The sequence below is a fragment of the Schistocerca piceifrons genome, chromosome 2 (assembly GCF_021461385.2).
Source record: "Schistocerca piceifrons isolate TAMUIC-IGC-003096 chromosome 2, iqSchPice1.1, whole genome shotgun sequence".
Taxonomy (NCBI): Eukaryota; Metazoa; Arthropoda; class Insecta; order Orthoptera; family Acrididae; genus Schistocerca; species Schistocerca piceifrons.
In genome coordinates, this window is record NC_060139.1 from 13,510,790 (window position 1) to 13,526,434 (window position 15,645).

Here is a 15,645-nt window from a genome sequence, read left to right on the forward strand (position 1 = left end):
GTTATTGTAATTATGAAAAATTTTATCAAATCATTATTGGCCACTGCCCAAAACAATTCGTAACATTTTTTGTGGGGAGCATGGGCACTATGTAAGTAGGCTGTTTATGTTTTCTTATTGGCAACGTTACGTAGCGCTCTGTGTGAGAATCACTGGCTGTGCTGTGTGCAATCTGTGGCTGGTTTGCATTGTTGTCTGCCATTGTAGTGTTGGGCAGCGGCAGCTGGATGTGAACAGCGCGTAGCGTTGCGCAGTTGGAGGTGAGCCGCCAGCAGTGGTGGATGTGGGGAGAGAGATGGCGGAGTTTTGAAATTTGTAAGACTGGATGTCATGAACTGCTATATATATTATGACTATCAAGGTAAATACATTGTTTGTTCTCTATTAATATCTTTCATTTGCTAACTATCCCTATCAGTAGTTAGTGCCTTCCGTAGTTTGAATCTTTTATTTAGCTGGCAGTAGTGGCGCTCGCTGTACTGCAGTAGTTCGAGTAATGAAGATTTTTGTGAGGTAAGTGATTTCTGAAAGGTATAGTTTAATGTTACTCAGGGCCATTCTTTTGCAGGGATTTTTGAAAGTCAGATTGCGTTGCGCTAAAAATATTGTATGTCAGTTTAAGCACAGTCCTGTATAAATTGTTCTAAGGGGACGTTTCATGTTCTTTGGCTATGTTTTTCAATGCTGTCGTAATGTAGTTTTCGAAAGGTACTTGTTTCATATAGTACATTGTAAACTGGTCTTCTTCTGCTTCAAAACCTATGTTATTGGATGCACCCTGTGGACATCGTGATAAATCATCTGTTAATACATTCGCTGGTCCTGGTATGTGTGTAATAGTGAAGTGAAATTCTTGTAGTATTAACATCCATCTGACCAATAATCCCACGAGTTAGTTTGGCGGATAACAGAAATTCTAATGCTTTGTGGTCAGTGTACACTTTTGTTTTTCTTCCGAATAGGAACTATCGAAAACGTTGGAAGTCCCATACAATGGCCAATGCTTCCAGCTCCGTGACTGAATATTTTTTTCGCTTTTTGTGAGTACCCGTCTGGCAAATGCAATTGTTCTATATGATATTAGCCCTGCCTGTTCGTATTCTTGGAATAAAGCAACTCCTAAACCTGTTTTCGCGCTATCAGTGGCCATATAAAAAATTTGTGTTAGATCAGGATGTGCTAAAATCGGTGCTGTTGTTAGTGCGTTATTGACTTTTAAAAATTCTTCATTGGCTTGTTGATCCCATACTCATGGCGTGTTTTTTCCAGTCAATGCACATAAAAACGTGGTGTTGCGAGAGAGTCGATCCAAATAAATTTTTTATAGAATCCGGTGAGACCTAGAAATCCTCTGAGAGTTTTCTTATTATATGGAGTACAGAATTCTTTGATCGCCGTTAGTTTTTCTGGGTCGGGCATTACCCCTTTCTCGGAAATTATGTGTCCTAGAAATTTGACCTCTCGCCTTGCAGATTTGGATTTTGTTATATTTACTGTGACCCCATGCTCTTTCATGATCTGTAAAAACTGATGTAATGTGTCGTTGTTATGTTCCCAAGAGGGTTCTGCTATAATCACATCATCAACATAACAAGTAATTTTTTGTAAAATTTCAGGACTGAGTATAGTATTAAATCCCCTAATAAACGCTGTTGATGATATGTTTAAACCAAATGGCAATCGTTTAAACTGGTAACATCTACCGAATACGATAATTGCTGTAAATTTTCTACATTCTGGGGCCAATTCTATTTGCCAGAAACTACTTCGTAAATCAATTGATGAAAATATCTTAGCACCGTGGAAGTTTTGCATCAATTCCTCTAATTGTTCTGGGCGATCTGTCTCAGTGATTATGATTGTGTTGATCTGTCGGGAATCAAGCACTAACCTGATGCTCCCATCTCGTTTTTGTACAATATGGAGTGGGCTGTTATATTTGGAGGTAGCTGGTTCAATAATATCGTCATCTAACATTTTAGATATCTCCTGGAATACTTTATTCCTGTAGCTTAATGGGATTGTATAGGGTGGCACTCTAAATGGTTTGTGCAGTTTTACTTCAAACTTGTACTGAAAGTGCTTAATACTGCCAGTCTTAGGTAAAAATACCTCTGCTTTATCTCGTAAAATACCCTCTAATTCTCTTTTACTGTGTTCTGAAATACCTGGAACTTCTTGCAATTTTTCGTCGATTTCTTTATGGGCTTCTAACATGAGTTGAGGGGATTCCCCCTTTTGTGCATATCATTCTAATGCTTCATCCTCTTTATCTCGCATCATTCTTAATTGTTTGTTCATAACTGGTATTTCTTCTAATTTTAGCTTTTGCTCAAACAGAAGTGAGACATTCCCAATTGTTACACTACAGTTCCCCATATCTATTATCGCTCGTCACTCGTCTAAAAAATCTGCACCTATAATCAAATCTACAGTTAGTTTAGGTATAATCACGAAGTTGGCTTCGATCTTTTGACCTTGACACGAAATAGTTAGCCTTGTTTGTCCCTTAACTTCCGCAGCAATGTTTCTAATAGGACCTCTTACTTTAATCTTACGTGTTTTCAGAACTGGCAATTCCTCATTGGCGTTACACTGCATGAATAAATTTTCTGAGATCGCAGTCAGTTTACTTCCGCTATCAGTTACAATATCGACTGGGATATGCTTTACCATGACCTTCACAATTGGTTGAATTTGAAAGGGTTAGTCCTGTTCTTCTTCTTCTTCTTGCATCAATGAATCCTCCACTGAATTATAGATGAGTCTTTTTAGGAATTTCCCTTGTGAATTCGAACTTTCTGTAGGATAAGCTTAGACTGCTACTTCTTTCTCTTTTATTTCCTCTTCTCTATTTCTTCCTTCATTTACGCTTTCTTCAACACCCTCTACTTTTTTTCTCATCCTCGTCTATCTTCTCCTTCTTCGTCGCTACTTCCACATAATCGCATCTAAATGTTCTAATTATCACTTCATAACTTCCTTCATTATATACGTTGGCTTGTGTGCCCACTAGTAACTTATTTTCAACTTCTGTCGACTGCGCATTATCCTCATTGAATTCGCTTTCCCTGGTTTTCATCTCAAATAGCTCTGCAATACTCACTACTTCGTCCTTTCCTCCTACATTCGTTGTGCATGCCTCTGGTAATTCATCTTCCTCGTCAGTATTCTCCCAATTAATTTCGTACCAACACGATATTGTTATTTTCTTGTCTTCGTTTTCATCTGGTCCCTGCGGATTTGTTTCTTCCTTCTTCTCTTCTCGTGATAAGATTTTTACTTCTTTGTTCAAGATGCTGCAATTGTCCTGGGTCGGTGCGTCATTCTCTTTGGCATGGGCGCTTAGCTGTCAATTCGAACGTTTATCGGGGTTTGGTGGTCTTACCTTCACCTCCTCTATCTTTATTCTCTTTTCGTGTTCAGCTTGTTGATAGTGGTTTCTTTGTGCATAATTTGTCGGTCTATTGGTTCTCCAGTACCCGTTCCGGTTGTCGTTATTCCCTCTGTAATAGTTGTTGCCGTTCCCGGGTGAATTATAGTTACTGCCATATTCTCTTCTAAATCCATAACCGATTCTTTGTTGAAATCTATTGTCGTTTCTTGGTGCGAAGTTATCTCATAATTAGTAATTATTGTTTCTTCGTACTGTGTCTTGTGGATTCCACTGCTTTTTGCTTTCGTTTTCACATGCGCTTCGTCTTTTTCTTGCGTCATCTTCCGAAAATATGAACTCTAGTTCCCTTAGAATACGTTTAAATGCTTTGACGTCATTGTTTCCGCGACCTACTAATCATTGCTGGTATTTCAATGGTAGCTTCATCGCGCATAATTTAATCAACTCTCCGTCACTGTATGGTACATCTAAGCATTGATTTTCCTTTGCCATTAATTCGAAAAATTTCACGAGACTCTTCTCTCCTGAATTTTCAAAATATGGGTTCTGTAGTAATTCGTACTTCACTCTGTTCTGTGCTTCGCTGGACCAATATCGTGAGAGAAACTCCTCTCTGAAATCTTCGTACGATCGGCATGTCGCTGCAACATTCTGCATGGTTTCTGCGACTGTTCCTGACATGTGTGAACATATAAAGTCTAATTTGTGTGCTAGCGTCCAGTGTTCTGGTATTCCTACTCGGAATTGATCAATAAGTTCGTGGATGTAATGAGTTTCCTTCTCGAAAGTGTTGAAATTTTCTGAGTGTGAGGAAATGGTCGTTGTCGTACTTCGCCATAGTTCCATATGAAATTCGCGATTCTTCGCCACTTGTGTTTCTGATCATTTCTCCCGTCGTTCTTTCCGGTTGTGGTAGATCCATTGGATATTGTCCACTATAACTTTCGCCTACCCTTGCGTAGTATTGTTGGAGTGGTACGCAATAATTTTCTTCCATCGGTTGTGAATGTAGCTGAATGCATTGCACTGTACTCTTCGCGACCTGGCTTTCCATTGTCACGTATTGGTTGGGTATCTTGTCTGGCTAACCTTGCCGCTTCATTGCACGATCCAAACTGTCTTGAAACATACATTTGTGATTCCGCATGTGTTTGTGATGACGTTTGTTCATCAAGAATTTCGAAACGTGTTCGTTGCTGTGCAGGCTGTCTGATTTCCCTTATATTACTTTCCGCCTGTGATTGGAATCGCAAATGTGTAATATCTTCGTTAATTGCTTGTTTTTCCGGTGCTGTTACAGATACGGATGTGGTTGCAGACTCTGTGCTTGTTCGATCCTGTTCACTACGCTCTTCAATGGTTTGCAACAACTCTGTCCGCAATTTCTGAAATTGTCGCTTCGTTTGCGCTTCTATTTTGACTATGCGGTTATCATATCTTTTCAGCGCTGCTTTTGTGATACGTTTGTGTAACACACTATTTTCAACAATTTTACGCGCTGTATCTGCTGCTTGTCTAGTAATTACGTTTATCTGTTTCTCTAGTTTCTTGACTTCTCCCTGGGTGTTGTTACGTAATGTTTTGATCTCGTCCTGAATGTCATTACGCAATGTTTGTACGTCCGCTTGTACCTTGTCAATGTCTGTTCTCAATTGATTGTGACCTGTTATTAAGTTTCCTATCACTTCACGAGATTCTTTTCCCTCGTCTTCAATATGACTTAGGTGTAACTGAATTTTTTTGTTTTGTTCTTTAATCTCACGCATTTGTCTTGTGGTTTCTACAATTTGAATTTGAATTTGGTTCGCTAAGTCTTTATTTTGCCTTGTCATGGTTTCCGTAATTTGTTGTAATAATTCTGCCAGATTGGTGGGTCCTATTGCGTTTTTTTCCGACGTCCTGCGCCCTGTGTTTTCGCCCAAGTGTTGGTTCGCAACCGATTGCATTCAACTGTGCTGTGACACGTTTCTGCTCGCATTCCTTGTACTCTGTGGTGAGGGAGCTCTGATTACTTGTACTATGGGTTCTATGTATTCAAAACGCAAGTTAGAATCCTCATCGACTGTCTCTCTACTTTCCTTCTCCTCTGTCGTATGCTGACTTACGTTTTCTATGCCTTGACGTACATTATCCTCGTTATGGTGCGTTATATGTCCTATTTCTCGCGATTCTGCATCGTCTGTTGTACTGTCCTCTATTCTCTGTCCGTCTTCATGTTGGGTATCTACCTCAATTCGGTCAAGGTCTCGAACTGCCATTGCTAATCTTTCCGAATCCCTTATTTTCTGTTTTAAAAGCAATTCACGCGCCCTACTTCGAGTCAACATGCGCTCATACGATCTCGCGCGTTTCATAAACTTTTTGTTCACACGACTTGACACTACCAAGACTGACAATCCATTCACTTACTTGTTGGGTCAGAACCAACTTGTCAACGATGTATCCGCCACCTGTGCGCTTGCATTGGAGAGATAACTTAACTGTAACAATTATTAAAATTCATAACTTAATTATGCTATTTTCTCTGCTAGAATGTCTATCTATTGAATACTTTCTTACTATATCGCTGCAGCTACTGTTTTCGACTATTTATAACGTTAAAAAAAATTTTTTTTTTATTACGAAAATTTTTCAACAGGATATTTTTCTGAGCTAGTTAAGCATGTGGTCGACCTTCAATCACGGTGTTTTACCATCCTGGCGGGGTCGCCATTGTCTAACATTCTGCGTGGTGTCTGTTTGTTCTATATCGTGTCTCCCTACCACTTTCGCGCAACGACGCTCTGAGTGTGTTTTTTAGGGAATTGACTAGTTTGAACCTGAGACCTGTTGCTGGTAAGGAGACGCCAGACCACACATGACATGTAGAATTCAGAAGAGTTCAGGGAGACTAGTGATAATATAACCATACTTAATGATTTCAGCGTCAGCTTCACTGCACTCCCTGTAAAAGAATCTTAATACTAACTAAATTTAGTGGAAGGGGTTCAAGGTTTTCCTATTTTTAGTTAGCTGGTAAAATAACGTCGAAAAAGCAGTAAAGTTTACCATTGGAAATTTTATTCTACTCACAAAACATTGTTTATAAATTGCACTATTGACTAAAGGAAATGTTTTAGTACAGGATGGTAAAAACCTTCTGCGTTCAACAAAAATGTGAACGAATATTCCCTGAATGAGTTTCCAAGTTCTACAATGGATCGAAGGATGACCTATGCCATATCACATCTATAATCTAGGTTTAAATTAAGTTTCACAAGAGAGAAAACTATCAAAATAGTCTACAGTGACCCTCAATTATCTTTAATTACTTATCTAACTTGTCAAAAATTACAGTGGCTGATGTGACTTCTCAATAACTATATAACAGAAAAATCATCGAGTTTCAGATTTTTACTTCAAGTGGCAATTGTGAACACCATGAGCTTTAATTGACGATTGACACTAGTATTACGTAAAGGGGATGTAACAGATGAGTCTTCTGCAGTTCTGAGTGAAGCCTTGTGTGCTCAAAAATGCGGCATGGCGTGCGTTCATTACCTTGTCAGTGTTCGTCAGGGGGCGGCGGCCGGCGCAGCTCCATCCAGCTCGCCCTCTCGGAAGCAACTCCTAACTTCTCCTTACTACAATTTACCGAAGTTGGTTTAAAAAAACTATCTGGCTGCGTTTTCATCTGACCAATCAGGGTCTCAATGTTAACCTTAAGCTCCGCCTATAAAAATTCTGTCTATCCAATGAGAAACGTTATACTTTTCGTGGTGGGGCAATGTTTTTAAAGTTTGCAACGTAACAGAGACGCGAAAAAGTCTCACGCTAAAACTTGCAGCTGGTGTGGTCCTTTTAGCGTTATCGTAAGATCTATACTGTTCTTCTGGAGGGCTCTATCTTTTAACATGGGCTGGGGGGTGGTCCTGATGTAACAGAGACGCGAAAAAGTCCCACGCTAAAAACTTGCGGGTGGTGTGGTCGTAGCGGTTAGCTGGCGACGTGGGTGTCTGTCCCTTATCGTAGGGCCTCCTCGCTTAACACGGTTCTGCTCTCGGCTTCTGTTCTCGCTTCCCCCCTCGGAACTGCGTCTGTCTCACGGTGGGAAGGTATGACATGCATTTAGGCATTCTTGTGTTAGTCTGTGGTATTCCATTTGCTCACTCGTTGCTCGTATTACTTTGGTTAATTTAATGTCACGATTTATTCGGAGCTATGTGGCATACTACTAGATTTGCTTATTATGTCAGGGTTTTCATGGAAGGTGTTGGATTTGCCTGACACCTTACAGAGTCCGGATGTGATTCTCACCATATTTCTAACTTTGCAGCAGCAACTGATTCAGTTGGCAACATTACCTGCATTTGCCTTCAGTATTCTGTACCTTGAGTTTAAATAGTCCCATTCATGTGTCCGATGCACGTGCTACATTTGCAAGAAATACGAGAAATTTCAGGCATTCTTCAGAGAAGACCGCTATTAACTTCGCCCGCGTTGCCAGGGAGGATGCAATATACATTCGACCTAAGCCTTCTTCACTTACCTGCAAATCTTGCAGCTTACGGCTGTTACTCAAACGAGTTTGAATCTCTCCACTGCCTGATTTTTTGTCCTGATTGCTGCGGCTATCGGTATTACAAGTTCAACCAGCTGTTTTGATTATGTGTTAGCTTTGAACATCTTGTGTAGGCAGTGCAACTCTGCAGCCATCTTCCTTTTATAGCTGTTAATACAACTGCCTATGCGTCTCGCCATTCACACACCAGTGAAGAGTAACATTACATGAAAACTAACCATAATATCAACATGTTCAGACTGAAGATTATTGAGTAGTCCCGTAAAATGTGAATAACGACTATTAATTACTATCTAGTAAAAACCGATTTAAGTGAAATGTAGGTTAGGAATATGGCTATTTATTAGACAAATACATAGGTAAGGGAAAAACAGCGAAGAATACAGTAGAATTATTTCTACATGTAGCCCAAATACCGTGTCTAAAATTAACTGTGAGAAGAAAAGAGCTCTGGCATATTGGGAAATCAATAATGTCTGCGGAAAACTCTTGATATTGGCCATGGTCACTGTCATACACTAACAAATCTAAGAGATTTAAGGGAATAAGGAACAGAAGAAGATGAAAGCGTAGTACGTTTGAGAAGGTGGAATGAGTGATTATGATGGTGATAACGATAAACTTGACGGGGCGAGATTAATATTTAGTACAAAGAAACATGTGTAATGTGCCAGTAGAAAATGTAGTGAGTAGGAAAATAGGAGAGAAATAAGTATGAAGACATTGAGGATACCGGCGTTTGAAATACTGTACGAAATAACTGATTTCTCTTTCCTTTGGTTCTGAAGAGGTGGATGTTCTTAAGACTAGGGGTGCTGAATACACTCTCCAAAATACGATCTGTGGATGGTAAGTGACAGAATTTCAAATTGTGAGTACTCAAGGTGCAGTAATCTTATGTCGATGATAAAGAAGAAGAAAGCTGATTCTTATGTTTTTGCATTTGCAGCATTTCGCTCCAAGAAACATTTCAAGAAATTCACCAGATATTTTCCCCAAATGTCGACATCATGTTTAGTTGCTCGTTGTTTGGACTCGAATCAGTATGAACGTGTCGCTGGGTAACGTCGTAACGCAGTTACGTGACACAACAGTCAACAGAAATTTAAAACTCGTCGAAACACTATAAAAGGTAAACTTAATTAAACGAAGGAAAAAGTCGGAAGAAAATATTCATCGCCATCCGAAAAAAACTTTCTAATAAACGCTTATTATCACTTTTTTAAAGCAGTTCAGAGATCATGTTCAGAAATAAAATTAATAAACTAGGTCAAGAGTCGTTACTGTAAGACTGTATTCTTTTCTTTCGCCGTTAATTAAACTGTTAATGCTCTGAAGTGTGTAAAGTAAGGCAGCAAAAAGTGGACCAGAAGTTGTGAATATAGTAAATTCTTAGGCTGAGGATAGTTGCTAATAAAATATGACCCACAATGAGGAATTAAAGAAAAACGAACTTCTGCACGGGACTATTCTACCAATGCGAGAGACTTACTTTGTGTCGCCCAACACGGTCCGTATGGAGTTAAGCAGTGAGTCCTTGGTGAGGTCCTTGAACAGCAGCCTCACGCCCATCTCCGCTTGTTGAACCTTGGCCGCGGTGTGCGGCTGGTCGCCAAAGAACGGAATGATGAGCAGTGGAACCGCATGGTACGTCGCTTCAGTCATAATACGAAGACCTCCCTGCGATATGAAGAGGCGGACTTTCGGGTGATCTGTAAACAAAGCACTACATGGAGATCGCTTACGACAATCGGGGTACAGTACAGACGTAGAGGTTTTTTGAACGTGGGTATTCAATGGCAGCTATCTATGGCGATGGCTGCTTGACAGGCTACAGCAAGTAAAACAATTCTCTTGTAAACTGAAAGAAGTGAAAATGAAATGTTGTCTTCTATGTGTCCGATCAAATAAACAAATGATTCGATTACGAATTTCCAGTCTGCAACGGAGCGTACGCCGATTTGAAACTTCCCTGCAGATTAAATCTGTTTACCGGACCGAGACTCGATCCTGGGAAATTTGCCTTTCTCGTTCAAGAGCTCTGCTAACTGAGCTATCCAGGCAATAGTCATTTGTTTTCCTCGACAACTTTTCTTCCGAGGCACCTCTTGTTCTACATTCTTCTGCTTTCTGCGAGGTTTAGAAATCAGGCTAAGAGATAGAGGAGGAAGTGGAAATGTCAGCGCGAGTAGTGACTAGTGGTTGGATGGTTCAGACGGTACAAAGCTTTCTTGCGAAACGAGACTTTCGGTCCGGTACACGACTTTAATGTGAAAGGAGGTTCTAATCAGAAGTTAAATTATCTTCCAAACCAGACTCATCCAAATACGAAAGAAATTAAGCCAAAGAATTTATTTTTAAGAGAGATAGACAGACAGAGAGAGAGAGAGAGAGAGAGAGAGAGAGAGAGAGCTGTTAATCTGCGCTACCGTATTTATTGAATTTTTTGCCTCGAATGATCATTCGTGTCATATTCCTGGATATTGACAGTTCCTGCTGAGACACCCTATGTATGTCGAAAATATGTTGAAACTATCAATTTAATCCAGTTTACAAATCACTAAATGGTTTTAGATGATGGGTTTCACCACAAAGATAATAAAAGATTGCAAAATATACCTGTTGCTCTTCTAGCGTCTAACGATCAGACGATAAGACGAAATTATAAAATTTTAATGTAAGAAATCACGTTAAATACTAGAGGATTTATTTTTAGTCTTCAGCGTTCCGACTGGTTGACGCGGCCGGCCGCAAATTTCTCTCCTCCACCGACTACATGTATCCTACGTCCTCAGTTATTTGCTGAATATATTTCAATATGTATCTTCTCTTACAGTTTTAGCCTCTATATTTCCCTCTATTACTATGGAAGTTATTCCTTGATGTGTCAGTAGATCCCGACCCTACTTATTGTCAGTGTTTCCCATATGTTCCAATCTTCGCCGATTCTGTGGAGAACCTCTTTTACCTGATCAGTTCACCTGATTTTCAACATTCTTCCGTAGCAGCACATCTCAGAACCTTCTCTTCTGTCTCGGTTTTCCCACAGTCGATGTCTCACTACCATACAATGATGTGCTGCAAATACAAGTTCTCAGAAATTTCTTCCTCATATTTTTGAGCCCTATATTTCATATCAGTGGAGTTCTCCTGTCCAGAAACGTCCTGTTCGCCCTTGTTAGTCTCCTTTTTCTGTCCTTCTTGTTTCGTCCGTCATGGGTTATTTTCTACATTTACGTCTACATCTACATAGGTACTCCGCAAGCCACTGTACGGCGCGGGGTGGAGGGTACCTGTACCACAACTTGTGATTTTCTTTCCTGTTCCACTCGCAAACAGAGCGAGAGAAAAACGGCTGCCTATATGCCTCCGTATGATCCCTTATTTCTCGTATCTTATCTTCGTGATCCTTATGTACAATGTATGCTGGCGGCAGTAAATTAGTTCGGTGTCAGATTCAAGTGCCGGTTCTCTAAATTTTCTCAATAGTTTTTCCCAAAAAGAATGTCGCCTTTCTTCCAGAGATTTCCTTTTGAGTCCCCAAAGCATCCCCATAACACGTGTTGTTCGAACCTACTGGTAACAAATCTAGCAGCCCGCCTATGAATCGCTTCCATGTTCTGTATTTTTTCTCCAGATCGACCTGATACGGATCCCAAACGCTCTATCATTACACAAGAATAGCTCGCACCAGCGTCTAATCTGCGGTCTCCTTTACAGGTGAACCACCGTTTCCTAAAATTCTCACTATAAACCGAAGTCGACCATTCGCCTCCCCTGCCACAGTTCTTACAGATCCTCAATTATCTTTTCCATTCTTCTGTATATTATTCTTGTCATCAGGTTGGATGCATGATTTGTTAAGCTGGCAGTGTGATAGTATCGCAACATCTGCCATCCCTGTCGTCGGAATTATATGGATTACGTTTTTCTGTAAGTATGATGGGACGTCGCCAGGCTCACAGGCCCTTCTCATCAACCTGAATACTCGTTTGGTTTAGATAACACTTCCTCATCCCCATCTGTTCCGTGCCCCTGGACATATGAAGGCACGCACTGCTCGCTTCTCCAGACGGAACAGTGCTTTGTGTTGGCAGCAAGCCACACCCAGCCTACACCAACCCAATTGCCTTGCGGCTGTGCCACGCTTCTAGCTCCATCTCCAGGCAGACGCTCTCTAGCTCCAACATGCTGGCAGAAATAACTCCGATGTTCCACCACTGCTTCCGCCTCTGCTGATGGTGGCAGGGGCCGTAAGACATTCTGCAGAGTGGAACGAACAGTCTAATGAGTAGAGAGTATGGACTGAAAGCAAGTCGAAGAAAGACGAAACTAGTCGAAGAAACACGACGGTATCAAAAATCTCACCGAGAAACTTGGTCACTGTAACGTTCCCTGGCAAACTCACACTATTAATTAACTAAAATTTAATTGTTCCATATACGCCGCTATGAAGCAATTTGTATGTACTGTAATTATTTAACAAAAAATTATTATTTAATTTTGTGTAAAGGATATTCGTTATTATTGTAATATTTTCTGTAGTTATATTCTCGATGTATTTAGGATGGTAATATTTCTATACTCATAATGTAATTGCGAAATGTGTGAATATCTGCGATAGCAAAAATGTAAAATTCAGCCACAGAGGAAAATAATGTTGTAAGATTACAAAGAGATGTTAATGGTCAGCAGTAGTATAAAAACCACCACGTAGTGTGTATTCTTTGTCGTCTCCCTGTAGAGCTGAAAGTGAGAGCAAGCTGTGACGAAAGCATTTTATGAATGGGTAGACTTCTTTTGTCTGTACCTAGATTTAGCCGCCATTAGAGGAGAAATTACAAACTAATGTAAGTTGAATTATTGTTGTGGTCTAAATACATTATAATTTATCAAAAGTGTGTATTATTAATGTAAATTAGCTTGCCCATGTCATCTATAATATTTCTTTAAAGAATTTTCAGCATTTTCAGCGGCGTTGCTGAGCTGTGCCGTGACCGAACGATTTGCAGCGGCGGCACATTTAAAAAATTGTTCTGTTAATAAAAATTAACCAAAACCCGTAAATCGGGAGCAGATAAAAATTAGCAGTGAATTAAGAAAATGTTTTTCTTTTACAGCGATCCTGAGACTGACGGAATTTATTACTAGTTTCACATTTGTGCATTCATAGGCGGAGAGTTAACGTTGGAATTTAACAATTTTGGTTCTTTCAAATAACTTAAATGTATAGTGAAGTGTGTTTTATCAGTGATAATTAAACGTCGGCTTGGCAATATTTAACCATTTTCTGCTAATAGAGACAGTCTTGTGTTCCATAGCTAACGCCGGAAAAGAAATCAGTAAATATTTTTAAAAAAAAAACCACTGCATTTAGAAAATGTGTGCCAAGGTCGAATTATGTAAAGGATTTAATTCTCAACTAAATATTTTTAATCAGTTAATATGAATTCATGTAATTTTAAATGTACTTAATTCTGTGTAAATGAATTTTTCTTACCATACGTAAATAAGAGGTTCTACAACAAAGTTCGTACGTACAGAAGGAAAGAAAGGCAAATTAACTATAAAAAAAAAACAAATATTTAAAGAAAAGGTAACTGATGATTATGATTATGATTTATTTTTTCTTTTTCTTTTTAATGAAATTTCATTAAATCACGAAATAGATAAAATTCTGCTATCTAGGCAGCCATATAACCCATGACGGACAGAGACAGGAGGACATAAAAACCAAACTGTTAATGGCAAAAAGGGCATTCTTGACCAGGAGAAAGATACTAGTATCAAACACAGGTATTAATTAGGGGGAGACGTTTCTGAGAACGGATGTCTGGAGCACAGTGGACGGTGAGACAACCGGGAAAGACGAGAACTAAAGCATTTAAGACGTGGAGCTACAGAAGGAATGCTGATAATTGGGTGAACTGGTACGGTATGGACTGAGGAGGTTCGTCAGAGAATCAGCGAGCAAAGTTCTAATGGTTCAAATGGCTCGAGCACTATGGGACTCAACATCTATGGTCATCAGTCCCCTAGAACTTAGAACTACCTAAACCTGACTAACCTAAGGACATCATACAACACCCAGTCATCACGAGGCAGAGAAGGCGAGGAAAGGAATATGGGATAACACTGACAGGAAGAAGCGGCATGATGATAAGAACGCGCTGAAGCCGGCACTACTTGATTCCGCAATACCGAGACTCAAACAAGATCTGCCGTTGCACCTTGCATAGCCATGGCGATTCATCGGAAACCTGCTTCTTAAACTTTTTTTTTTTTTGAGTCGTCAGTCTCCTGAATGGTTTGATGTGGACCACCACAAATTCCTGTCCTGTGCCAATCTTTTCTTCTCGGAGTAGCTCCTGCAACCTACGTCGTCAGTTATCAGCTGGATGTATTATAATCTCTGTCTTATTCTACAGTTTTCACCCCCTACAGCTGCCTCTAGTACCATAGAAGTTATTCCCTGGTGTCTCAACAGATGTCTTATCATCCTGTCCTTTCTTCCTGTTAGTATTATCCACATATTCCTTTCCTCACTGATTCTCTGAACATGCTCCTCAATCCTTACCTTACCAGTTCACCTAATTATCAGCATTCTTCTGCAGCTCCACGTCTTAAATGCTTCAATTCTCCTATTTCCCGGTTGTCTCACCGTCCATTGTCCTCCAGACATCCGTTCTTAGAAATTTCTCCCTCAAATTAAGACCTGTGTTCGATACTAGTATATTTATCTTGGCCTAGAATGCCCTTTTTGGCATTGCTGGTTTGGTTTTTATGTCCTCCTTTCTCTGTCCGTTATGGGTTACATTGCTGCCTAGGCAGCAGAATTCCTAAATTTCATCTACTTCGTGACCACCAATCCTTATGATAAGTTTCTCGCTGATATTTCTGCTACTTTCATCTTACTTCTACTACTTTCGTCTTTCTTCGACTTTCTTTCAGTCAACATTCTGTTCATTCCATTCAGTAGATCCAGTAAATCTTCTTCACTTTCACTCAAGATAGCAATGTTGTCAGCGAATCTTATCATTTGATATCTTTACATGCCGATTTTAATTTCGCGCTTGAGCCTTTCTTTTCTTTCTGCTATTTCTTCTTCGAAGCTCAAATTGAACAGTAGGGATGAAACACTACATCCCTGTCTTAGTCCCTTTACAGTACGAGTACTTCGTTCTTGGTCTTTAGATCTTATTGTAGATATTGTATATTACCCGTCTAGCACCATTTCGTATTGTCGAAAGCTTTTCCCAGGTAGACAAATCCTATGAACGGGTCTTGATTTTTTCCTCATTCTTGCTTCCGTTATCAACAGAAACGTGAGAACTCCTCGTCTGGTGCCTGTACCTTTCCGAAAGCCAAACGGATCCTCATCCAACACACCCTCAGTTTTCTTTTCTATTATTCTGTACTTCGTGCTTGTCAGCAACGTCGATGCATCAACTGTTAGGCTGATTATGCGATGATTCTCGCACTTGTCGGCTCTTGTAACCTTCGGATTTGTGTGGATCACATTTTTGCGAAAGTCAGGTGGTATATCGATAGACTCATTCATTCTACACACAGTAGTGAATAGTACCTTTGTGTACCACTTTCCCCAATGATTTTTATAAACCCCGATGCAATGTTATCAACCCCTTCTTCTTTATTGGATTTTAAGTCTTCCAAAGCTCTTTTAAAT

The 15,645-nt window shown here is 39.9% G+C and overlaps 1 protein-coding gene across 1 annotated transcript in view; it reads right to left on the reverse strand.

The window, feature by feature from the left end:
• Positions 1-15,645, reverse strand: part of LOC124778017 (UDP-glucosyltransferase 2-like) — a 38,191-nt gene that overhangs the window by 9,847 nt on the left and 12,699 nt on the right. The window contains exon 3 of the mRNA XM_047253594.1: positions 9,451-9,670. Within this exon, the coding sequence (XP_047109550.1) occupies positions 9,451-9,670 (220 nt within the window). The remainder of the gene's footprint in view (positions 1-9,450; positions 9,671-15,645) is intronic.